General features: G+C 46.2%; 1 protein-coding gene across 1 annotated transcript in view; it reads left to right on the top strand.

Moving 5' to 3' along the window:
• Positions 1–3,121: 3,121 nt before the first annotated feature.
• The window catches only part of DPYSL3 (dihydropyrimidinase like 3), a 72,197-nt gene continuing 48,093 nt past the window's right edge, over positions 3,122–27,225 (top strand). The window contains exon 1 of the mRNA XM_073355756.2: positions 3,122–3,469. Coding sequence (XP_073211857.1) covers positions 3,137–3,469 — 333 coding nt within the window. The 5' untranslated portion in view covers positions 3,122–3,136. The remainder of the gene's footprint in view (positions 3,470–27,225) is intronic.

The raw sequence follows: 27,225 nt of genomic DNA, 5'->3' as shown, positions 1-27,225 counted from the left end.
AAAGAGCATGTATATGTTTAACCAAGCTGCACAGATGAAAGAGACATGGATAACCTTCCACAGAGTTACAAAGCTAGATGTAGCTTGATTTCAAAGGTAGCTATGATCAGGAAACAAATAAGACCAAATTCAACCTTCTGCAGGGCTGCACTAGTGTAACTGAGGGTAGAATTGTGCCAATAGTGCATACTACTGAGTGAGAAATGTGAACCGGAGAGCATAGCTCACCTAAGCTCACCAAAACCCTTTGGCTTCATATTTGTTTTTAGCATCTCTTTGATCCTGTAGTATTTTGGATTGTCCCTAGCGATTTCACCCTCGGCTCTTGCATTACTGATCACACGGACACTATGGCTTTGCCGAGTTTTCCAGTAGCCTGTTCAACACCAGGAACTAAAAACATTTCCCCATTCTCCCCGCCCCCATTCTCCTAAGCAGCATTTGTTGGAGCTGCAGACATCTCCATAAGGAAATGGCTCTGCATTCAGTGGGCTCCTGTCACCCCTGCTGGCACACAAGCCAGAGGGCGGTGTTATAAATTGCACTTCCATTAATGGGTACTGCTGCACATCTGATGAAGTGAGCTGTAGCTCACGAAAGCTCATGCTCAAATAAATTGGTTAGTCTCTAAGGTGCCACAAGTACTCCTTTTCTTTTCACCTTAAGATGTGTTCATCCTCAAGGGAGGACAAGCCCTGTCTGTCCAGGGGAAGGTGTTATCCTGGAGGAAGGTGGATAGCACAGGGAAGGATGCACAGGGGACGTGTTGAATCAACATTCCTCCACTTTTAGGGCTGTGTCATCAGACTTGGGTCCTACAACCAAGTGGGGTTTGCAGGTGCTTTGCATCACAGCACTCCCCCTCGAGGTGGATGTTTTGCTACTAAGGACCCTACATCCTGGTCCTTGAGACCTGGGGCTCAGTCAAGCACTGAATTTAGAGAGATAAAACTACTGGGTTTTGTGGTGAAAAATTGGAGAAATGATAACTGGCAACACATATAGGTGTATTCTCAGTATGTCTGAAGTCAGCTGATCTGATGTAAAGCCCTGGTACTGTGTATAGACATTAACATACCTGATAGAGTGATCACTGATCAGAAAAAGAATGAAAAAAAACAAGTTTGACCACAATTGCTAGAGTCTGACAGACTTGGCAGATTATTGCTTTACTCTGTTAAAATACTCTCCTGAAATATGTAAACCCCAGACCTGGCCATACAACTGTCCTTAAGTTCTATGCTTTTAAACAAAAGCCTCAGTGTGATCATCAAAATGCAATGTAAACAAGCACGTATGTGCCCGTGCACGAGTGAGATGGTATGAATGGGGCTGAAGGTGTGTTTATGAGCTTGTGCCTATGTGCAATTGTAGCGTGAATACAGGTCTATTGTAAGTCTCTATGTAGCTGACGAGTGTGAAAGTGTTTTTATGTGCATGACTACGCCTGTGTGTGTGACTATGCAATAGTGTGACGAAGTGACTTATGAGTGCACAGGTATGATCCTTGTGTGGGTGAGTGCTTGTGAGTGTGTACAAGTGCACAAGACCACTTCCTGAGTGTGCAAACAAGTGCTTATGCACAGCCCACTCAGTATAAAAACAGTGGATTGCCCCAATCAAGGCTAGATTCTGCCACTTTAGCGGATAGAACACTGGATTGGGACTAAGATCTGCCATTGGCCTTGCTGGGTGATCTTTGGCAAGTCGCTTCACCTCATTGTGCCTCAGCTTCTCAATCTGTAAAATGAGGATAAGGATACTGACCTCCTTTGTAAAGTGCTTTGAGATCTATGGATGAAAAGTTCAGTGTAAGAGCTAAGTATTATTCTGCTCAGTGAGTATAGTCTGTGAGTAGTTCCAGTATTCATTCCAGAGTGAGGACTGCACATTAGCATTTCCTAGAGAGTAGGGCTGGGCACTACTAATATTCCTCAGCAGAGGTCTACTGGAACCTAATTTTAAAGCCCAACCTGGATCTGGACCTGACCTGAGACTGCTGAGTCATTTTCATGACTGACCAGACCCAAACCCAATACTTCCCCCGACTTCCTTGGAGCTCGGCCTAGTGGGACCTTCCATTCCCCATGCCTGAAATCCACCTCAAGCTGCCTCCTACCAGTGGGATCAGCATGGCGGTGACCACCACCTGGCAGTGCTGAGTGTGCTTGGAGTGGGAGATGCTGCAACTCATCAGGACACTCACTCTGCTGCACACACAGAGTGCAGCAAGGTGGCAGTGACCAGCATGAGCTGGGCCCACAGCCACCGCCCGGCGGACCCTGGCCCGCGGGCAGGAGGAGGTGAGCAGAAACCATACCGGTAGTCGGGTTCGGATCAGCTCTCTACTCACCCGTGTGAACACTCAGGAAGGGGAAATCTGCTCTAGCAATGTGTCACAGGCTGCAGAGCTGGGCACTCGCATTGGTGGGGCAGTCCTCGAGCACTCCCCAGCAGTCACGCTGAGAAAGGGGGCTGTGCACGAGCACAGCCAGGGAACACAGCTGCCCACGAGCCCCCAAACTCAGTGAGGTGGGGCTGTCACCAGTGCAGCCTAGGGGCACGAGCATTCACACGGAGAACCAGAGAACTCTAGTCTCAGTGAAATCGCAGGATCCAGCCCCATTCCCCGCGTGCATCCATGCGTCTTGATACGTGTGCTGTGTGCACAGAGGGCGGGTGCCCGGGGAGATCCGAGGGAGCGTGCAGCCCCTTGCTCCGTGCGAGGGAGTGTGTGCACAGAGCTGCTCTTTGCCAGAGCGAGCGTGGGGGGAGTGCAAGCGCACAGCCCTCCGCCCTGAGGGGCAGCACTTGTGAGCACTAGTGCCCGGCCGGCCTGCCGAGCGGGAGCCCCGGCCAGTGCTAGTGCCCAGAGCGCGCCAGGGGCCCGGCCCCTTTCTCGTGTGAGTGTCCGGCCCCGTGCCCAGCCCGCCGCGAGCGGCTCCGAATCCCCGCGCCCTGCCCAGCCCCCTGCTGAGCCCGCGTGTCCCGCTCCCAGCCGGGGCGGAGGCGCCGCAGCAGCAGAGCCCCCCCCCCGCGCCTCAGACCCCCCCTCCCCCCCCAGCTCCGCGCGCGGCGCTCGCTGCTGCCCCTGCCTCAGGACGCGGCGCTCGGCTCCCCGCTCCGGATCCCGGCCATGGCCTCGGGCGGCGGCGGCGGCGGCGGCCGGCGGGGCCGGGAGGAGGACGAGCTGCCCGTGTACCTGGCGCGGCCGGGCACCACGGCCCAGGTCCCCCGGCAGAAGTACGGCGGCATGTTCTGCAGCGTGGAGGGCGCCTTCGAGAGCAAGACGCTGGACTTCGGGGCCCTGAGCGTGGGGCAGCGCGGAGCCCGGGGCAGCCGGCAGCCGCAGCCGGCGGCGCCCGAGCCCGAGCCCCCGCGGGAGCCCCCCGCCGCCGCCCCCGGGGTGGAGATCCGGAGCGGCTCGGACAAGGAGCGGCTGCAGAACCTCGGCCACCAGCCGGACAAGGTAAGGGGGGGGGGTCCGCGCCCCCCCCGGCTACTCTGCACAGGGGATGGGGTGGGGCCCCCTCAGAGCCAGCCTGGAGGGGCCATCCTGGGCGATGTGAAATGCTGAGTGTGAGGTGAGCTCCCTGGGCTGGGTCCGCCCCTCTCCGCCGTGAAGGTGCCAGCAGCCAGCGGGCATCCGAAAAGCTGGGCACCGGGAGTGCTGCAGGCATCCCGCGGCTGGGGCTGAGCCATCCCTCCTGTCCCACAGCCGTGTCTCTGCCTGGAGCCTCTGAAACTGACATGCTGGGCTGCAGGCATCACGGGGATGCAGGGAAGAGAGGCAGGACTCCACCATCCTCGTTACAGAAACGCTTATATAAACACCCGAATGACCCTTTGCTAATTGCTACCTAGAGGCACTTTAGGGCTTTCATGTGATCTTAAATAAAGAGTGTGTGTTACATAGCTGCAATTATCCTGCCCTAATGAACTGTTGCCTAGAGTTGCTGCAAAGTGTTAAACTTTTTACTTTTACTGAAAGGCGTACTCTCGTACTTGGCCCAAACCTTTACAGCTTACTCTAGAGTTACTGCAGGACTTGGGTTCTTTGCTGGAATTACTGTAGTATTTTAAAAATAATAAATACTGAAAAAAAAAACATAGTCTACTTTTTAGCACAAGCTAAGCAGATCAGTTCTGTATTTGCTCTTTTCTGAAATTTCTGGCTTTTAGAAGACTGACAGAAGTTAAACACTGTTTTGTTTTGTGTTTCTGATGGTGCCTTTGTAGTTCTTGGAAGTCGGAGGGTTCAGAGTTCAAAAAAGATGCTCAGACTGGGAGCCAAGAAGAGCAGTAGATAAATACTGTCACTCCTCAGACATTTGTTCCTCTCCAGGTCTTGACTGCAGAGACCAAATGGATACAGTATAATTATTATGCACCAATATGATGGATAATAATTTGCAATGGAAATCTCTTACTCAGAGGAACTGCAGACAGTGCATACTGTAACTTTAATCTTTTTCATGGAATCTGTGGTTAACCAAGAGGAGGATCTACAGCATTCTCCTGTGTTTCTTTAGAAAAAGAGGGAGAGAAAGAAAAGCCTTTTGCTGTCAGTTTGTACAGTACAAAGCCCCTGTCTAAGAAACAGGATGTCAGCATTTCTTGGAGTTATTGACTTAAAAGGTCCACTAAGTTACCAAGGATGGTAAAGTTGCACATCAGAAGAAAAGCTGCCAACTTTTACCAGGGCTGGTCATGAAAGGAAATCTCTTGCTTTTTCAAAAGGGATTAAATTCAAATCTAAGTCTGAGTGTTATCTAAAGCAAAAGAGCTTCATTCTTCTCACTTATACTGGTGTAATGAGGAGTAATTCCACTCAAACTAGTGATGTAACACTGGTGTAAAAGAGCTGTCAATGAGATTGGCATTGGGCCCAAAGTTTCCAGACTAGGTCTAAACTCAAATATTGCCCTATATAGTATTAAATAGAATTTCCTCTAGGCTCAGCAACATAGAGATTTTGTCAGAGGTTGAAAAATGTTCACTTCCTTGGCTTTGATCCTATGTAAATTGGCAGTAAGATCACTGAACACCCGTTCACCTTCATTAACTTCGATGGGCTTACTGCTAATTTACACTTGATGCAAATGTTATCATAATCAGGCTCCTCTTTTGTAAAGTGATTTGATCATGAGACTGACTATTATTATTCCTGTAGGTCAGTGACAACACTTGGGGTTGAATCTTATAATAAATTATTATAATAGTCAGAAGTGTTTACCTTTTTATACTCTGGGCTGGGCCAGTCAGTAACGATTCTTTGCAACATGGGCAGAAAAAGTAAAGTGTGCTTTTAAAGAAAATGGGGAAAATTCATTTTGCTGCACAATAAATCTTTAAGAATTAAGAAGTACAATTGGTATTTGGGAAGTTTACATATGCTCAAGTTGGAACATGGAATGCCAGGCTTGATGTATTCAACATATATTTAAGAACCAGAGAACTTAAAGTGACCGAAGGCTGACTAGGTTGAGAGGCTCCCCAGCAAAATGAAAGGAGGAGCCCTGGTGAGAAGCCCAGCCCTCCCCACAGCCCTAGCTGTTGGGAAGGTGCTGGGCATTCTTTCAGGGGCACTAGCCTTAGTCTCTGCTGATTGACTCCATTGTTCATATCAGTCTCTTCCTAGCAGGTATCCAATACATTTGAACCACCTCTTCCTTTTTGCTGGAAAGGAGCGTTTGCTCTCTTCTTCCTTCCCTGCAGAGAGAATGTTCTGAGATATCTCCACTACTCTATCCCAAGTCCTTTAGCCTTTGTTTCTTGGTTCCTCTGTCTCTTCCCAAGTGTCTGCTGCAGCTGCTGCTCATAGCTTTATCAAGGCAGGAATAAAATTAACATTATTCTTGTCAGTTTCACAGTTGCCCATAAGATTCTGAATAGTGACAGTGAAACTGGCCAGTGTATTGTTAATTTCAAGCTGCCCCTGCTCTGGGAAACTCTGAGCAGCAGTCGAGATGCTGGAGCAGCCTGTCTGCAGACTTTCCTCAATTCTTTTCTTTATTAATATAGAAACAAAGATTCAAAAGAGCCTCACTATCCCTCAGGGTCTTGTCTAGGTCCTTGTCCCAGGGCTTCCCCACCCTCTCCAGCTGGCTCCTGCTCACGGCAGGTTTCTTCTTCTCAGGCATTCCACCTGGCAGGCACACACAGTTGAGTCTGTTCCCTAAGCCTGGGTCTCTCCTATCTGCATCTCTGCCTAAGGAGGCAGGAAGCCTTATATACAGTTTCCTGTGGAGCACATGACTAGGAGCCAGCATGCGACCTACAACTACATCTCTCACTATTAAAGGGCACAAGGTCGCAACATGGCCCCAGTCCTGTCTTTGGAGCCACAAGGGGTTGCTTGTGTAGAGCTCATTTCAGGATCAGCACCTAAAATGGTTATTTCTCAGTACAAATTGATTTTTTTCTAATAATGATTTTACATGTAAGAAATCAGACAGACATTAAGTGACTTGCCCAAGGCCATATAGGCAATCACAAACAGAACTGGATTACAGAAGTTCCCAGTTCATAGTCCTGGTCACAAGACCCTAGGCCAAATTGCTTCTCCTAATCAGGGCCAGATAAAGAATTTTGGGGCCCTCTGCATTATGGAAATTGGGGGCCCCTGAACAGAATTGCAACCTGTCAGTTTTGTTTTCTTTTCTTTTTCCTGGTGGTCAGAGGGGGTGGGGGCAAAGATGGAGACCCTGTGCAAGTGCACTGCTTTTAATGCTCTCACTTACGTTTAGTTGTTGTGAACAGATTCTTGGACGCACAATGTCAACAAATGGCTGCTTTTTTTAACAACACACCATGAGAGTTGCTGTGCTAAGCGTTAGTGAAATAACTGCATTAGAACTGCATCATGAAATTACATCTTACTGCATATCACCTGGCTGTTACAGTTCTGGCTCCCAGATAAAGGTTTAACAAGAGGAACTCCTCTTCCTTCCCCATCACGTTTTAATAAAGTGTAGTCGAACTACAGGGCCTGAGAAATCTGCCACATTAAATTGCTGCTGTTACACTGTTGTCCTACTGCATGAGCAATCCAAGCCAGAGAGGTGTGTTTAAGGCGTATTATAAATACAGTGACCACACTCCCTGATGCAAGGACATGCCATCATGGTCCAGCATGCAGAGCCCTCGTAGAACATCTATAGAATTTAATGTGATTTGGGGGAGCCCAGATCAGGTCCATGGTTCCCCTCTTGGCTGAGAATTTTCACGTGTACACACAACCCGAAGCCTGCCATTGGCTTTTTGTTTTCGATTGACAATAAATTTGAGCACACATCTTGCTCAACACTGGTCCTTATAAATAATGTCCCTTGAGATCAGAGCCTCCATCGATTGTTCCAAGTTCGGCCCTGCTTTTCAGCTAATGGAATTGTAATAAGCCATTTAATTTACCATAACAAAGTGAAATAGCATCTCTTTCTAACCCCTGACTTTTCTGACAACGTCCTCTGAAATTATGTCCTGGTGATGCTTGCTGAGATTATTACCTTGTAAACTGGACTCTGCTTTAGCCAAAGGAAATAACAGTGGTGCATCGTATCCAGCTCTCACATGGTACACTACTTCACTGTTGACTTTCAGTTTTGCCTCTGCAGAGGCAGAGTTGCATTGGGGAGGGCAGGAAGGAGGGAAGAAGAAATGGAGAGGTGCAATTGGAAGTGATGTTCCATTTGTACGGCAGTGTGCTTCCCCTCTCAGCTCATGGGTTTGTAGGAGAGTCACCTCTTTCATGTATCTCTTCCTTACCCAACACTGCGGCTCCACTAATTTCTGCTCCCTGCTGTTAGAGGAAGAAGAGAAGAAACATTTGGCCCAATTATATTTATTCCAGGATTCTCATCCCATCCTGTTACACGGTTCTGCCGTGAAGTCATGATTTCCTTGGCGACTGGTTGTAATGTCCATAAATGGAGGATAACAACAACTTCACTGAAGGCTCAGGCAGGAAGATCACTGGGGCTGCAAGGGAGAAGGCTACAACTCTTTAGTAGGGGCTGACAAAGACTACCAACAAAGTAAAGTCTTGCTGTAATTATTCCTTTTAGAGAACCCAATTGTGTGCCACCACACATGTTTAATATGTGATAAAATCCCAAACTCAACTATCAGATAGACCCGAAGAAAGGAGGTAGCTTGAAAGAAAATGAGGCTATTTTTTTTGTCACAAGTATTTTATAACTTCAGTTTCAAGTTTTTGTATTTCCATTGTCAATAATTTACAAGAAGACTCACTGAGACCACAGCAGATTTTTACCTGTGGGTTTACCATGATAATCATGACATTTTTGCACTTACACATGGAGCTGGACAAAATTTTTAAACCAAAACTTTTTTCTGCTGAAAAATGCAGATTTGCATACACTGAAACAGTTTGTGAATTCATGTCGGTTTGGATGACTTGTTCATGTAGAAAAAACAAAGAAAATTCTGCAAAAAGTTGAAATATTTTGTTTCAACATTTTCTAGATGAAACTTTTCTGTTCAAAATGACTTTTCATTTTGAGATTGAAACCAAACCAAAACATTGTTTTATTTGACCCAAAACACATTTTTTTCTGACTTTTCAATTCATTGAAAATTTCAAAAAAAATTAATTTTTGGTTTGACCTGAAATTAATTATTGTCCACAATTTTTCATAATTGCCAGTGAACTGGAAAATCTGTTATTTGCACATCTCTACTAATATAGGGCCTTTCATTGGGGGTCTCAAAGCACTTTAATACCATTAATTATTTATTTAATTAAGTAAGTAAGTAAGTAAATCCTGGCAACACCCCATACAGTAGGGAGTATTATTTTCCTCATTTTACAGAGGGGGATTGGGTTGGCCCAGCTTTACCTATTCTACAGTATTCTGAGAAATTGGTAGTACTTCAGAGAAACCAGTTAGGGTCTTCTCAGCCTGAAGACAATGAGAGCAGAATCAGGCCCTTTCTCCTGCAGGAAGGCCATAGAAAAGGTTGCCTATGTGACACAGGTGTGACAGAAAAATCTGTCTTGTTAAATCATAGATTTTGATTGTAAAACAAAAGTTAATTTTCTGATTTTGCTGCATACAGCCTGTGTTTGCCTCAGAGAATCCTGCAATCACATTCTAAAGAGAGCTAAAACCTGAAGCATAGTTATCAGAAGTCAGTGCCCGAGCTATCCATGCCAGGGTGCAAGTTCTTTCCAACAGTCCTGTGTCCAGGATGAATACGAAGGCTGGTAAATATCACTCACTGGGCATTTGGATACCATAATGATGAGCATGGTATAAATACTAGGGCTGATAGGAAAGTTTTCATCTAAAATGGATTGGTGGAAACTTGGATTTTAACTAAACAAAGTTTTTCTCAAAAAGTGTCTGCTTTGCATAGACAAATTTTCTTTTCTCATCAAAAAATCGAGATGTCCCAAAACTAAAATAGTTCAGCAGAAAACTGAAATATTTTGATTTCAATATGCTGCTGTGACACCTCATGAGAGTTGTAGTTCAGCTTCCTCATGTCGCCATTCTTCTTTATGGACTCAGCTTTATGGGCCAGGAACTCCCATGATGTGACCACCTCTACCCACCCAAGTGGGAGGAGGTTGTTGTGCATCGTAGGAGACGTAGTACAATGTGGGAGCCCGGCACCTAAACTATAACTCGCTTGGACGGTTTCTTGTACACAGTCCCTCACATATTCTCACTTTTTCTACCACTCAGATCTTTTCTTTGTCCTGTGAACAGCTCTCATCTCAATCTTATACATATCACATAGCAACTTTGGGGAGAATAATCCCATAGAGAGAGTCTGAGGACAGAGAAAGAAATGGCCTTTTCCAATAACACCAGCTCCAGCGAGGAGTTAAAAGAATAGGAATAGTAAATGAGGTGACATTTATTTTAAAACAACAAGTCCAATTGTAACAACATTTTTGTAGGTTATTATAAAGTGCACCAATGTGCGCACACATTATATGTGTGGCTGCTGCTTGAAGAAAGTTCTCTATGTTCTGCCAACAGTTTACACACCAACCTGTGATTGTTCCTCTCTTGGCCTTGGAGCAGGTGTAATCTGAATCAGTAGTTGGATGAAAGTTATCAGAAACCCAGCTACATCAGGAAGTGGCTTCAGTGAATCAATAGGTCTGAAATAGGTCTGCTGTTTCCTCTGAGTCAGTACTGAATCAATATCCCAGTATGGTGTTAGGGTGTGCTGTGCTGCTGCCAAGATGCTGGGTATTGGGTGAGATGATAAACCAGGACTGACTCCTAATCATTTGTGGTTATTCAAGATCTCATGGTACATTTCAATGAGAAGAATAATGGACACCTAGCTCTAGAGTGACCAGATAGCAGGTGTGAAAAATCAGGACAGGGAACGGGGGGTAATAGGCACCTATATAAGTAAAAGTCCTGAGGTCTCTTGAGTCCTAGTCCAGTGCTCTTTCCACTAGGAATTAGTCTTGGTGTCTGATGTCTGGGCTAAAGTCCAACTCAGATTAATGCACTCTTCCCACCTAAATTCTCACTTGTTGTCTGAACTGGATAAATCATCATTCAGTTCCTGATCTAAACCATTGTGTTGTGTTGACACTGCAGAGACAGCTGCATCTCCGAAAGAGCCCATCAGCCCTCAATATATTGGTGTACATTACACAGTCTGTAAAGTATCTTGAAGTGCAGTCCTTAGAGCTGAAAGATCAAATCCATGTAATCTAGGAACTTGGTGATTCATGATTCAGAACTTCACAGCAGCAGTAGAGAGAAACTAAAATTCTCCTGCTCCAAAATTGCAGGCCCTAGCCACTTGAGCTAGAGGTGAGTCATTGTTAACAGTGTAGGGTTATGACACATAGTTGAGCAATTCTGATTGCATCCAGTAGAGGACAATGTTGCACATACATTTTGTTACTGAAAAATAACTGAACAAAGTCAAAGTATTTGCAAATGCTTGTTAAAGATAGGCTTTGAACTAAAACCCAGAATACTCTGAATACCCCAGAACTTTGTGGGTATTTGAAATCCAAACCCATTTATACATTCTGCCATCTCCCATACTTGTATCTTCCTTGATAAACAAATTTCTTGCTGTTTGTACTGATTTCCCCAGCTATAAAAAACCTGCAACTGACTATGTCCTTGCCCTGCAGTTACAAAGAAAGAGTGTCTGCAATTGTTGACTTAGAGATTAGAATCAAGTGCAAACTATGGAGCTGGATTTCAAGCATCACAACGTTTTGGCTATATGTACATCAGTGTCTGAATATAAGGCTTTATTTTGGGTCCTGCTGTGATTTTATTGTATTCCCCTAGTTGTTCTAGAACAGCACAAGTATGAAGGCTCTTTTTTTCTTCCAAAGAAGAGGTAGAAATACATGTTCTTTCAATTACATTTCCCCAGAAAAACAATGGTTTTAATTAAGTAGGAGAAGGCAGCAAGGGAAATATTCTGTGGAACAGTAAAAAGTTCCATGAAAGCCAAAACGTGCCCAAAAAATTCAACACCCAGGGAGGTGATCACTTTACAGAGGGCAGGAAAGGCATGGGTGCAAAGGGATGGTCTACCAATGGATGGATTTCCAGTTGCTAGATGTGTCCCTTGTGTACATTAGGTTAAACATGAAGCAAATGGTTTAGGATGGGCAAATGGTGCTTCTTGACCTATGGCCTGGGAAAGCGAAGAAACCTTACAGAAATCTGCAAAGCTGTTTCAGGAGCCAGCTACCACCCAGTTCAAGATTCCTTGTCTGTGGGATGGGGATGAGATCATCTTTCAGAAAGGCAGATGCATCCAACGTTGGCCTTCGTTTTCGCTAAACATCCACTGAGGCAACCAGTCAATCTCTAAGCAAAACCACTCCAATATTTCAGTTTCATTGTGCCCAGATGGTTGAGGAATGCACAGAAGAGTCCCTTCCTAAGACTGACTCCCTCCACATCTGCATTTGGGACTCCCAATCCTGGATGCTTTTAATTAGAAATTGGAGAAATCCCACACATCTCACAGTTTCTCACTGAGCCCATTAATCGGACCCTCCCAGGGTCCAATGATCTATCACACAACACCAGGGAGCATTAGAAACAGCAAGAGGCAAGTGGGAGGAGAGCTGTCAGCAGGAGAGAGCTGGATGGGTTCTGAAGTACCAGCTGTCTGCGCCCGCTGTCATTTTGTTTTACTAGAGGAAGATGGGATGTGTTAGGAAGCTGCAGTGCAAATCCCACGATGGAACCTTTCCCATGCACAAGGGGCAGTTCCTTAGGCCCATCCCTGGCCTCTCTCTTGCTGGGCTTACTGCTTGCAGTTGAAGTTACTGCAAGTGCCCAGGTGAGATTGGGCAGCATGTGCAATACCATTCAGACAGACACCAGGATTGTCAAACTGCATGGAGAATCAGGGATAGCACTTACGGCCCAGAGGGGGATACCTACTGAGCTTTCTGAGCAGCTCTCCTGATGCAGCTAGTAGATGGAACTCCCCTGTTTGTGGATAGCTGATACAGTCTGGCAGTGCTGATCAGGGCTTGGGGAGGGCTTAAGTTCCCTCTGCACACTTGGTCTTGCCGGCAGGCAAGCATCTGTCAAGAGCCAGGCCTTGTGACAAGATACAGAGGAGCCCTAGTTAGTTGCTCAGGATCTTCCTTGCCCCACTGACTAACAACACTTCTCTCCTCTTGCAGAGCCAGTCCTATAATGGCTGCCTTCCTACCTGTCCCATGCCAGCTCCACTCAGTCTGTCTCTTCCTGCAAGGCAATGTCTGGAGTGGTGTTCTGGCCTGTTTTCTGGGACAGTAAGAGTATGCTCCCTGCCCCAAAATGTCCATGTTCCTGTACAGCTGCCTGCATTGAGGCAACGCAGCTCCCACAACTGCAGGGCCTCTGATCAACACTATTCCACTCTCCTCTTTGCACTGATTCATGTACTGCAGGCACGGCACAGATTAGATGTGTCACAGGAGCAGACCCAGCCTTGTAGAAGCAGAACTGAGCGGTTCCTGGCCTTGCACTGAGGATTCACAGATTGGGGCATTGATTGGAGGATCACATGCAGCTTAGGTGAGCTGAGAGGCAAGTAGGAAGAGCAAGACAGAAGGGAGGGAACAAGCCCTCCATTAACTGTAAAGTCAGCTCCAGTCTGCCTCCAGTAGAGGTCAGTGTTGCACACAGAGACACCACCAAGTTGATTATCTGGGGTGGGGTTTGGTTTCCTGGAGAACTGGCCTTGGGGTTTGGCTTCTGTGTTTTTCCCATTAGTGGAGTTTCCCCTTTACTGTTTGGTTTCAGTCCCACACCACCAAGGGAATCATCTTGAATATACCCAAACCTCTTGGGAACCCACAGAGCGTTCTTGTGGCAGTTGCTATCCCCCTGTGCAATCATATCAGATCTAAAATTGGTGATGCTGGGGTTTCTACTCACATACCCTGTTCAGAAATACAACAGAGTTGGAAGGGGTTTAATTTAGGGGAAGAGGAGAACGCAAAAGGGGCATGGAGTGAGAAAACATGTTAGCACCTATAATTTCTAGATCTCAGAACACTGTACAAAGGTGCCATTATTGCCCATTTTACAGAAGGCTAAACCGAGGCATGGCTGGCTAAGCAAATTCCCCAAAATCACAGGAAGTAAGTGGCAGAGTCAGAATGGAACCCAATCTCCTGATGTCTAGTTCCGTGCATTACCCACTGTACAATGCTGCCATGACATTTTCCTTTGACTGGGACAAACCCAAAACATTAAAAGGGAACGACCCCAGCATTGCCTAGACTTGAATGGGGTGTCCTAGCTCCTGGGAGAAACTCCTGGCCCTTTGCTCCAACCCCACTGCCATCCTAAATTTCCATTGTCCATTGTCTTTCACATAATTGTAGTGTGGTTTGATTTACCTCAAGCGGAGGTCAGGAGAGGTGTGTGCAGTGCCTCAGGAAATCTTACTGGAAAAGTTGGATCATATTGGCTTGAATACTAGCACGGTGACATTGGCTTGGATACGTGGCTCAGTGAGAACTGGCTGAAAAGAATAACAACATGACGAAGTAATGAGCTAGGGGAGGTGTCCAGTGGAAAACTGCAGGCATCAGTGCTAGAGGCAGTTTTGTTTTAAACTGTTATTAATGAGCTGGAAGAGAGATAAATAGTACATTAATTACATTTGCAGATGACAGTAAACTGGGATGTGTTATGAACACCAAGGAAGGAGGGTAATGATACAGAGGGATATAGAGAGGTAAGAAATATGGGCAAGAAACAGCAAAATGAGATTCAACTTGGAAAAATGCAAGGACAACAGGGGAAAATAATCCAAAATACAGATGTTGTGTATGTAGAAGACACTAATGCCAAGGAAATCTTATGGATGATGGTGGAGAGCAAACTGCTTACAACCTTCCGCAGTGATATGGTGTGCAAAAAGTCCAGTGAGATTTTGGGCTTCAAGCCAAAGTGGGGATATGGTTTTCCTTTTGGTATGGCATTCAGTTGTGAGTGCCTCAGTAGTAGAGAGATCTTGACAAATTGCAGAGAATTCCAAGAAGAGCAGCAAATGTGATTAAAGGGTTAGAGATATTGATCTGAGGAAAGATTAAAAGAATTTAATGGGACAAATTTATCCCTGATGTCACTCCATACGTTTCAGAGGCGTGATAACAGGCATGAATTCAGCTCATTAGGTGGAGTGAAGCTAATTGACCCATAAAAAGGAATAATTATCAGCGTGATGGAAAAGATTTGTTTAGGCGTGGCAGATACAAGAAGATATAACAGAGTAGCAGAGTGAAACAGAGTACATGAAAATGTGGTCTGAGCTGGGAGCCTGTTTTTCTCCTTCTGTTCCTTGTTATAAATCAGGAATGACTCCACTGAAGTCAGTGGAGTTGCAATGTATAAGTGGTTGAAGAATCAAGCCCTGAATATGAGGGTTAATATCTTAAAAATGAAGTTGAGCTGTGGAATCATCTCCTAAAGAAAGAGGAGCAAACCTGATTGCCTGGGACAGACTAGACAAAGCACTTGAGAATACAGTGAAGGGAACAATCCTTCTCTAGCTGGAGAATGGGCTAGTGACCCAATTGGTCTTGCCCACGTCTAAGAGAGACTACAAAACATAAAAACAATACAAAATAGGTAGCTATAATCCAATTGTACCATTTCAGTGAGGGTATTCAGCACACACTATGGATTTAATCCCACAACAAACAGAAGCTACGAGTGACTCTCCTCAAAGTCTGGTCACATTTGAAGGAAACAAAAGGTGATTTTTCTCCAAGGTCTCCAAGTTCTTGCAGTTCTGTGTGTCGTCTCTTGGCCTTTACATCATCATGGTAACAGAATTCCCTATTTATAGTATCATCCTTTCTGCAGTTGCCATTGCTTTTCAAATACTTTTTTTCTGCACTCCTAAGAGCTTTGGACTTTATCCTCAGATGCACCCACCTCACCCACCATGACCACACTGTAAAAGCTTTCCCATTGGTGTTTCCATCAAATCATGCCTGGGGGGGCGGGGGGTGTCACTATGTATTTTGAATGTCTGAAGATAAAATGGTTTCAGAGTAACAGCCGTGTTAGTCTGTATTCGCAAAAAGAAAAGGAGTACTTTTGACACCTTAGAGACTAACCAATTTATTTGAGCATAAGCTTTCGTGAGCTACAGCTCACTTCATCGGATGCATAAAGTGGAAAATACAGTGAGGATGTTTTTATACACACAGACCATGAAAAAAAAAGTGAGGATGTTTTTATACACACACACCATGAAAAAATGGGTGTTTAACACTACAAAAGTTTTTCTCTCCTGCCCCCCCCCCCCCCACTCTCCTGCTGGTAATAGCTTATCTAAAGCGATCACTCTCCTTACAATGTGTATGATAATCAAGGTGGGCCATTTCCAGCACAAATCCAGGGTTTAACAAGAACGTCTGGGGGGTGGGGGGGGGTGGATAAACAAGGGGAAATAGGTTACTTTTTATAATGACTCAACCACTCCCAGTCTCTATTCAAGCTTAAGTTAAAATGTTGTCCTGTCTGCCCTCCATTGCAGTTGGTTTATAAGAGAAGAGATTCCCCAACCAGTGACAAGAGACCCCAGTGCACGTATCACAGGGCTAAAGGGAGACCTTACAGGTGTGAAATATTGAAGGAGACTGGCAAATTTCCCTTTAGGGTCTTATCATGTGCCCGTCAGCATGGCAAAGGGCTGCATATCTGAGCAGTCAATGCATTAATGGATAGTATCAGCTGAGAGAATCTGAAATTAAACTGGTTTCAGAGTAGCAGCTGAGTTAATCTGTATCTGCAAAAAGATTTCTTTTTTAAATTAAACTGTGCTTCATCTGCTCTGTAAAGGGTGATGCCGAGTAGCATTGACTGATTCCTTTTTTAATTTTATGGGTGGGTTTGGTGTTTTTGTGGCAAGCTAAAAATGCTGGTTAGAGCCAGAAATGCTGCAAGGAGGTGCACTGCAAGCTTCCCACGTATAGTTCTGCCAATGCATCTCAATCCTGACCAGCAGCATTGCTCCTATTCTTATCCAGGGCCCACAAAAGAACTTTGTCATCGCCACTCAGGCCTGACAACCCAACTGCTCTGCTAATGCACACCTCTGCTGTTTCACCCTGGGCTCTGCTTGAGCAGAAATATCTGATCATTACGAATTGTATCAAAGCACAAAAGGGTTTTGTGATGCACACAAACACACAATAGGAATGGTGTAAGACATGGCAAACTCATTTCACTTATGGCCTAGCCAAGGTTTTGCAGCTAAGTTTCCAGAAGTGAAAAGTCTAAGGCATGAATCTATCTGACAAGGAAGGCTTAGTTCTTAACAGAGTGCCATGTTCCCGTTCTGCAGCCTCAGAAACACACTGACCGTCTGACTTCTCAGCCTGCATCTCCTGAGTGTGCTTTGTTAAGGGTGACGACCTATTGTGGAATCTGGACAGAGTTCCTCCGCTGTTACCCCTGCTTAAGAGATGGGAGATGGAGCTTGTTAAACTTCCTCAGCTAAGGAGCAGTTGCTGTGGATGAACGGAGGAAATGGGAGGAAGAAACAAAAACCAAACATCCAGGCTCCCTTCCTGGAGACGGGACTGAGAGGCTGGAAAATATAACTGGAGCGCTTGGCTCTTAAGGCCAGGCTGCCTTGCTGCTGTGAGTCAGTGTCCAGCAGTGACTTTCCTATCCTTCAGTTGGGAAATAGCCATGATTCTTTTACACAGATAGATTTGCATCCAATAACATGTGTTTCCATTCAGCTGAAGGGGGAAAAGACATGACGCTGAGCAGAAAACTCAGCCTCTCTTTACATTCTCCATTGTGCATGTAATTAAGGGGGAATTGACAGATGCCTTATCAGTTTGGCGTCACCCTTTAGCTCTGTGAGGGAGTTGAGCTATTGTAGTGGAAATCCAGAAGCACCCATATTAGCCGACTGAAGTCCCATGTTTAGTCTGTTTAGTCACAGCAGCTGGCAGGACACCAGTCAGAAGTGAGCTGAGGTCTGACAGGCCCCTTATTGCACCACTTGCCTTACCAGAACATTAAGGTATTTTGCAACCTGTCCATCTAGGTTGATATTGTGCCTCTAATTTTGCCCATGGCTAAAGGCTGCAGAGAGAGGTGTAAAAGCTCCAGAATGCACCTGGATGTGCTGAAAGATATCATAGTGGGGGAATGTGGTGGTCGGCTTATGCCCTGGAACATTGGGAACCCAGTACTGCCAATTCCAAGCATTCAAAGAGCATGTGTCAGGCCCTAAAATCATGAGATTGGAATAAAAATAATGAGATTTTAAAAAATAATAAATATTGGGTTCTTTTTATTTGCCTTCTGGTTTCTGAACTTTTAAGGTTCATGTTTTCCAGTTTTTATTCATAATCGTGAACACTAGAAATGTACTTGTTTGTTACTTTCTTAAATGAATGCTGAGGAGGTCCTCATGCAGTCACATGACTCCAAGAGCTGGGGCTTTAAGAAAAAATATGGTGAGACCCTGATGAAATCACAAAAGTTGACAATACCAGGAACTGCCATTCCAGCTGAGAAAGGCTTTTTCATACTCTGGATTAGCAGAGCTGTGCTTACCAATCTTCTCAGTGCAAGAAATACCTAAGGGGTGCCACTTTCTGGGCAGAATCAATCATTGAAATACCTCCTTCCAGCACCATCCCTGACATACATCCCTCTCCCGCCCCCCGACTATAATGCCAGTTTGTAAATCTCTAGAGTCCACAAGCACACTTGCGTGTGCGCACACATACGCACACACACACACACACGAGTCCCTTAGGACATGTACTATCCTGGTCCTCCCACACCCACCTTCTGCTGTCCCATTGTACCAGCCCTGCTACATCCATCAACCCAACTCCTTCACTTTCAGCTGTGCTCCTGCTCCCCTACTACAACCCACGTCTTGCATCTGTGGAATCTTTCTCCTTCCCATCCCCCCAAGATCCTTGTCCCCTACACTCAACTCCTGATCCTCTGTATCACCAGCCCAGCTCCTGCTGCCCTAGCTTCTGATCCCATGTAACCTTCCCACAGCTCTTATTATCACTACTGCCATCCCTCCCACCTCTGGCATCTGTCTCCTCTCCCACCCCCCGAATGGTTGGAGGAAGCAAGCATCCATTGAAACACTGGTCCCCGCACATCTTGTGCTGATGGCTCAGATAAAACAGGATTATCAGGACCGGGGGCTGTTGTACTCTACAGTAGAAAACTACAGTAGAAGTTAGAGGAATAGAAAGCTTCCTCTAACTTGAGAAGGAAGACAGGTAGCATTACTGGCCAAAAATATAATGAAACGGCAAGCAAGTGAAGAATCAGCGCTGACTTCAGGGACGTCCCCGGAGAGCTATCCCAAATTGGAGAGCCTCTGGCAAGGTGCACGTAGTCAGAGTCTGCACCAAACAGAAAGAAGCCATCAGCAGCGTTGAGTTGACGCAGAGAACACAGAGAGTGCTTGGAGTGATATTTGTTAGAAACAAGACAAACAAACTCAGTGCTAGTGACATACATGGAAAGCTTGGAATGGGATGGGGGTGAAAGGAGTATGAACAGGCCCAGAAAGAACTAAAAGCAGCACATGCCAATACAGGGGAAGTGTTTGGAGGTCATGTTAATGGATTGGGCTTAGCATATAGGCCAGTGTTGCCATCATTCATGCTCTTTGGTACTTTTCATAAAGCCCCAGCTAATGGAGTCACATGATTACCTGAGAATTTCAGCTTAAAGAGTAATTCTCTAGTCCTTGGGTTTTTAGAGAAAAGCTTGAAAATAGGACATGAGTGTTTCCTAAAGGCTCAGAAACCGGAAGGCAAAGAAGAATCCCAAAGGTTTTTACACCAGTCTTATGGTTTTTGGGGCCTGACTCCTAGCATGCTGCGTGTGTGAGGCATGGGGAGTCCGAGCAGTGCAACAACCCTTCAGAAATGATCCAAAACAGAATGGAGAATTTTTAGTGGATGCGAATGAGAAATCTATGTAAACCATAATCTTCCTCAGAGTGCTGAGCTAGTGAAAAGCCTGGCTCTGAACATAAGCACTAAGGAAGCAATGGATGAACTGAATTTGGCATTGAATTTCCTAGTCGTGTGGCAGAATTTTGGTCTACTGATGATTTAACATGCAAGGAACTCTAGTTTTTAAATGGTGTTTTTGTGAATCGAAGCAGTCCTTTGGCTAGAAGACTTTACAACCAAATGTTCACAAGTGCCTCACTAATTTGGGGTGCCCACTGCGAAGCACCTTCACAGCAAACCTGTGAGATTTGCAAAGGCACAAATAGCAGTTAGGTACCTGATCCCATTGATGGAGACCCGTGGACCAAAAATCTGCCCCCTAAGGACCTAATTTACAGCAGCCTGGAGCACCTACAGCTCCAGCTGAAATAGATGGTAGCTACGGATGTTCAGCACCTTTGAAAATCAGGTCCTTGAATATCTTGGGTCGAGCACCCAAAATTAATGAGGCATTATGAAAACTTTGGCTCAGGACATATTTACTGCCCAAGTTGTTACATACAACTTGTTGCATTCAAAGGAGACGTGCAAGGAAAAGAATACGGGCTTGTGCCCTGCTTTGTGATAGGTGGGGACTTATTTTCCCAGAAGCAATTTTTTATTTTGCCTGGGATTTGTTTTTTTTATTGAAAAGTCTTGTCTTGTCTGCCTTGGGGTAACACTAGTGTTTGGAGAATTGGTAGGGGAGTGGGATCACAGTAGAGTGGGGCCAGGAGGATGAAACTGGAATATATTTTTCTGGGGTAGAAAGCAAGCAGAAGAAAGTTGTCAGGAGGGTTTTGCAACATCCTTTTCAGCTGCCATTGTATGTTGTGGAGAGGCCAGCAAGGTGGCACAAGACCAATTTTTTGGAAATCCTTTGGGATACAAGAAGAAGCACTGGTATCATTTAATCTGTATCTTAGTGTCACTTCTGATTCTGTTCTTATTCCTTACTTTGGGTCTTTTGTAAGCTATTTGCTATGATTGTATATTATCCTGGAGCAGTGAGTTCCATGTGTTAACGATGTGTTGTATCTTTTTTTAAGTGTTTCTTTTGATCTGTTTTAAAGAAATTATCTTTCAGTTTAGCTAAGGCTCCTTGTTTTCTAGTATTATGGGGAAAATCCTTGTTGTGTCCAGTATAAGTCAGTTTGGCAGAATTCATTTTTTTATTTTTTGATAATTGGCAGATACAATGTTTATTTAAGAATTTTTTTTTGTTTTTATTTATTTAAATTTTCACATTTGCATAACATTGGGAGGTTGAGAATTTCTTAATGACAGTAGATGTTGCAATTCAAAAACTTAAAGCTTTATAAAACATTAAAACACAAATTGTCAACATCACCTGTCAAAATATACAAAATAGATCTCCTTAAATCAAAAAATCATGCCTGTTTTTACTATTCATTTGCTAGTCCATTCATAACAAACCTAATTCATAAGTCTAAGTCATGGGACTTAGACTCTAATAAGTTATCAAGGGGCATGTTTCTTACTTTGCCTATTTGTAAATTTCGACTATCATGGTGACAGTCAGTTTGTGAGTCTGGTGACATCATTGATGTTTACCAACATTTACTGATAAAAATCTAATCCTTCCAAGCCTAGGTATAAGTGAGTCCTGTCTCCTCTTTACTATGAAGAGTACTACAGAGGAGAGGGGAACTGAGAGACAGTTGGGGTTTCTGGTGGGACCTGGGGACTGAGCCTGGGGAAACTGCTAGTTATTGACTAAAATAGAACAAGGGGCATGGGGAGGGAGAATTGTGGTGATGTCTTTACTCATTCACGAGCGCAGTGGTTTCATTGAGGGATCATATGATAGCAACTTTATATTTTGATTGGACAAGAGTCATCCTGGGTAGTCTAATTTTAAAGGTATAGGGATAGTGTGCATGCTCAAGCCCAGCTATCTAAAATGTAGGGCCTGATCCTGAGGGCCTGTGATCCCACAACTATTAGTGGGAACTGTGAGTTCAGCTCCTTTCTGATTCAGGTCCAGTCACTGCTGATAGGAATATTCCAGAAATAAGCCTGTAGTAAGAGTGAGCCTGGGCTGTCTAACAGCACCACTGTGTGGGGGTCCTGAGATCAAATCCCATGGCAGTGGGGGACAAGGGTTGGCAGCATTCTCAGCATGCTCAACCTCTGGGGGAACGGGTGATAGGAGTTCTCTCACTCTGCTCTCTAGTGACAGCTGCCGGCAGATGCATCAACATCTCCAGCTGAATGCTGGTGGTGCTTTGACATGGGGTGGGGTGGCTATTAAGGGTGTGAGAACTGAGTGATCCTAGAGGACTCTCAGGAAGGGGAGGGAACAGCAGGTCCCCTCAAACTAAAGGAAATGTCAATATACGATCTTAGTTTTTTCCATTTTTTGCCTGACGTGCTGACTGCGTCCTCCAGCTTCCTGCCCTCCCCTGAATCCCTGTGCTGGCTCTGGAGCCACTTCCGCATCACATTCAAACTCCTGTATGCCATGCCACCTCTCCAATCCCTCCTCAACACCCTCCTGCAGGAAGGGTGTCTTTGCAGGAGGAACTCAGTGTTCTTCAATGGAATTCACCCCACAGGGCCAACCTGCTGCAGGGAGGCTGGGATTTGAATGCTGTGACACTACAGAAATAATGACTAGTACTAATTAGTAGGATGCATTAGTGATCGTTGTTCTCTTGTACCAGTCTTGGGTTGTGCTCATGCTCCACCTGCACAGCCAAGCCCTTTCCAACAGGGGTTTAGTGCAGCTCCCCACAACTGCAGGTTAATGTCAGCCTCCCGCTGTGATTAGAAGCTGTGTCAAGTCTGATGAGCTGGCCACCTGCTCTGGGAGAGGAGGGGGAATTCTGCTTCCTCTGAGCATCTGCTGTGTCTCGCCATAAGCTGCTCCCCTGGGAATTTTGATGGATGTCCTCAGCTAGGTTTTAATCTTTAAACTGGATTGCCTTCTCTGAGGCTTGCCAGGCAAACAGCATATAGAAAAAAGAATTGGGGGAGGAGGGAGGGAAAGGAAGCCAGGGAGCTTGACGGGGAGAGGGAAAGGCAGGAATCATTAATATACATAGTCACTAATAAAATCAAGGCATATGTTCAGATCTACTGCACTCTCCTTGTTGCAAACTTGTTTTTAAAGGGAGGGGCTGGAGAGAGAGATGATGATTATTCTCCAAAGCCAGCAGGGGTGAAATTTCTCGTCCAGACGCTACTGAAATTCACAGTATCACTGAACAGTGAGAATGGCTTTTCGCAGCCCTAATGCGGACTTGTGTAAGTTGCTGCACCGGCAGGTGCCAGCTACCGCTGCCTGCAAGAGCCCCTGAGGTGACAGAGCCCCAATCCTGAGAGAGATGATGAACATTTCCCAACTGCCGGGGAAGTCAATAGGAGACAAGGGTACTTGGCACCTTGTAGGATTGAGCCCTACGTGAATTAAGCCTTTAAGCAGCGTTAGCTCATTCACACACAAGCTTGTTCCATTTGTCACGTTCAGTTTCACTCTCATTTGTTTCTGGTGCAGGGAAAAGATATTCACACTCAGAGCTGACAAGAGGGGGGGAAAGGGTGACAATTGTACTGGGGCCCCACTATCAGGGGCCTCCCCCAAAACATCTGTAGAATCTGCATAAATAAAGTGAATTGGACAGGGGTGGGGCCCCGGCAAACATGATGTACCAGAGCCCCAAATTTCTCTTGATGGATCTGTTCACGCCCATGTCCCTCTGTCCTCCCTGACAGTTACCCCAAATCAGCTGTGGATAAGCCCTTGCTTTTAGCAATTATCAAGTCTGTTATTTACTCCTGGGGGAATTCTGTGCCACTGCACATACACAGAATTTATATCCCCCTCCCCCCTCCCCGCCCGCAGATTTCTTTGCTTTCCTGCAGAAAAATGACTTTCTGATGGGGAAGCCAAGGGAAACCACAAGAGCGGTCATGCAACCCTCCCCAGCAGTATGTTTTGGGTGCCCAGGGCAGCCGGCAGAGAGGTAAATCACTATGGGACAGGAGGCAGGACTGGGGAAGACCTGGCTGGTGGCTCCTACCCTGCTCTGGGCTCAGCTGCTAGTCTGGGCTGGGGAGGACAGGACTTCCTCTTCCCCTGCATGGCACAGATTTCTCCCCCAGCTGCAGGAAGTTCTGCAAACTCCCCGCCCCTGCTTCCTGCACCCATTACTCCTCAGCTGCAGGGGGAGGAATCCAACCCCCGTTCATCCAGACCCCCTCATACCCAGACCCTCCCCTCCCCAGAGCCTCACCCACCCATACTCAGAACCCCGCCTCATGAACCCCACCCCTCTGCACCTGGACCACCCTGATGAGCCAGTCGCACCCAGATCCCCACCCCACTGAGCCCCAGCCAGTTGCACCTCGGTCCCCAACCCACTGAGCCCCACTCCCCCAGCATCTGAATGCCCCACTGAGTCCCCCACACCCAGAACCCCCTGCTGAACTCTATCCCCCCCACACCCAGATGCCCCCCCTCCTGCTGAGCCCCAACCACCTTCATCTGGAGCCCCCTGCAGAGTCCCATTACCATTGCACCCAACCCCCCCAAACAAACCCCTGTGCATCCAGATCCCCTCCACACCCGAATCCCCCACTGAGTCTCCACACCCAGATTGCCCCACACAGAACCCTCTCAACCCACACCTGGATCCACCCACACTAAGCCCCTCCACACTTGGATCCTGCCTTGCTGAGCCTGCCTGCCCACACCTGATGCACCTGGCATGGAGGGGCAGGCCTGGTCCTTGCACTGTGTCAGGTTTGGGTGCAGCCTCACCGCTGAGTCTGTGTCCTGGGGGGGGGAAGGCTGCACAGTGATCTCTCACCTCTGTGCAGCTAGTGGCCAGTGTCCCCCAATGCCATGCTGGAGGCTCCACATTTATTTGATAAATAAAATTTGCAGAATTTTAAAATAGTGTGCGCATAATTTTAATTTTTTGGGGCAGAATTTTAATTTTTTTGGCGCAGAATGCCTTCAGGAGTAGTTATTGCAGAGCAATGAATTGGGCAGTCAGGCAAAATCTACATGTATCTCCTGGCCTGAAAAATATATTAACCGAGTTGGAGTTTAGCAGTGGTAAAGCCCTAGTGCTTTTAAATGGGTGATATTTCCTTTAAAACAGTAAGTCCGACATACGAGGAGAGTTTGCTCAAAGTATTACATTGGTTGCTCTTTCTCCTTGTTTTCACTGCCAAAGCAAATACAAGTGTTTTCCAGTCAGGAGAGAACTGTGCAGAGCCTGTCCACCGAGGAAAACATGGGTCATTTCTCCCCCTTCCTGTCCCCCCTTCCTTCTTTTGTCGGAGTTCACGTGCATCGAGCATGAATGGCTGCATCTCAAGTTCCTCCCCATTCGCATTTGCTCTGGAGTCTGTTTTGTAAAGGTTGTGATGCCTGTGCATACTCTATGTTGCCTCTGGGAGATGGCCTGTACTATGGAGATGGTGTGGAAGCCAGCCTGATCATTAGGCAGTTGTGTTATGAAGGTGGGACACAATAGCCTCACTCCCCCCTCACACACTTAGTCTGGATCAGGCCCTACATTTCAAAATGGCAGCAGAGAGATCTGAGGTTAGCTGCTGACTTCAATGGGCCCTAAATGATCAAAAACATTGGTGGGAAGTGCTAATCATTTAGGGCTGGCTTGTCCCCTCTGCTTCCACAAGCAATTCCACAGAAATTCCTGACCCTGTGGATTCCTGTTGGAGGCTGCAAAAGAAGGGGCCTCATAGTTCTTTGGCATCAACCCTCTTCTCCAAGGGACCCCGCAGAAGCTCTTCTGTGGGAGCTTTATGGATATTGGGGCTCCTGGAGGTGCTGGGAGCTGGGCACCAGTGGTTCCCCAGGGACCACCTCTAGTGACCCCATGAATATCTCAGCAGAGATCCAATCGGGAACACATGCTTCTTGAAGCAGCATTTACCCTTGCTGTGCTCTCCTTCCAAGGACTGCATGGCATTGAGGGGGCTCTGCCAATGGGAGCATATCTCCTGGAGGAGAGGGGGAAATGATTTTAAAGAATATGCATACAGCAAAAAAGGAATGATGGGGAGTATGCTCCTGTGTTTAGAGCAGTTGGCTGAGAGTTAGGTCTGACTTCTGGGTTCTGTTTGTGGCTGTCCCACTGACTTGCTCTATGACTGCTTAAGTTCCCTGTGCCTTAGCGTTTGTAAGGATTCAAGGATGCGGGTCTATAGCCCGCGACTGTGGAGGTCCTGGATCTCTGATGCTCCCTTGTCACCACCAAGATGTGGGCAAAGCAGCATCTCAAGTCACTAAACCTGGAAGCTCTGGCCCCACAGGAAGTTCTCTTGGAGCACCCAAGACCTGTAACACCCACTCGTTAAGCCAGGAAGTGAGCTGGCTGGGCTCTCTCAGCAACTGTGCAGACTATCTACTGTGGCCCCATTGGACCCTGCTCTTGCCTGCTTCCTGCAATCCTGATTCCACTGAGTTCCTGATTCCTGTTGTGCTCCTGATGTGCTCTTCATTCCTAACTCCTGTCTGGTTCCTGCTCGTGCCTGATCCTGGCCTCTCTCTGGTTCCTGCCCTTTCACTTTGCTTCTGAACCATCAGCTACCAATCCTGACTCTGAAAATGTCTGACTCTGGCTCAATCCTTGGCTCTGGCATTTGAACTGAACCAGACTCTGATCCTCAGCTTCAGTTCCTGTTCCTGACTCTGGCTCAATCCCAGCTGACTCTGGCTCTGTCCCCTGCTTCCGTTCTCTGACCTGGACATTGGCTCTGACCACTAGACCTGACACCTGCTCTGACCATTAGGCAAGACCACCTGTGACCTTGCTTCTAATAGGGCTGGCAAGAAAACAGAAATTCCATTTCACAAAACATTTAGAGGTTTTGCAATGCGCTTTCATTCTGATCTGAAATGACACGGAAAGCTTTACAATATTTTTTTGTGAAAAAACACGAGAGAAAGAGATAGACACCCCCAGGGCATTCGCCTAGGACAGCCGCTTGTTCAGGGAAACATTGGCGAACTGCGGCCAGTGGGAGCCGCGATCGGCCGAACCTGCAGACGCAGCAGGTAAACTAACCGGCCCGGCCCGCCAGGGGCTTTCCCTGAACAAGCGGCGTCCCAAGTTTGGGAAACACTGCCCTAGGATGTCGGAGATCCAGGTTCAGATCCCTGCTCTTGGGTCTCCTGCATCTCAGGTGAGAGCCTTCACCAGGCTATTGGCTAATCTGGGGTGGAGGTGGGGGGTTTCTCTCCCCTGTCCCTGCTGCCCAGAAATTGCATGCTGGACTGAAGGAAAGTTTAATTAAAACCAGTATGTTTCAGCAAAGAAAAAAAAATCAGTTTCAGTGAATCGGTATTTTCCAACCAAAAAAAGTTTAATCAAAAAATTCCCATCTCTACTCAGTGTACCTAGCTATCTAATACCTGCAGTCACTGGAATGGGTCGTGACTCGCTTCTGAGCATAAAGAATGCTCGGTCAGAGTTGGGGTTTGTTTAGATTTTCAACTCTTTGGGACAGAGGCTGTCTTTTGCTGTGTACTGAATTAGCCCTTTGGGCATTGCCATGCTATTAACAATAGCAAAGGTTGTCCTCTGAGTGTCTAATGTGAATTAGATTTTTAAAAAGAAATTTTGAACTATAAAGATCTCGTAGTATTTATTGAAATCCCTTTAGAGGGACACAGTTGACTTAAAATTACACTTCTGCCTGAATATTTATTAAATTGTACAAGTAACAGCAAA

The sequence above is a fragment of the Lepidochelys kempii genome, chromosome 8, assembly GCF_965140285.1.
Source record: "Lepidochelys kempii isolate rLepKem1 chromosome 8, rLepKem1.hap1, whole genome shotgun sequence".
Taxonomy (NCBI): domain Eukaryota; kingdom Metazoa; phylum Chordata; order Testudines; family Cheloniidae; genus Lepidochelys; species Lepidochelys kempii.
This window is presented reverse-complemented; position numbering and strand designations above follow the sequence as displayed.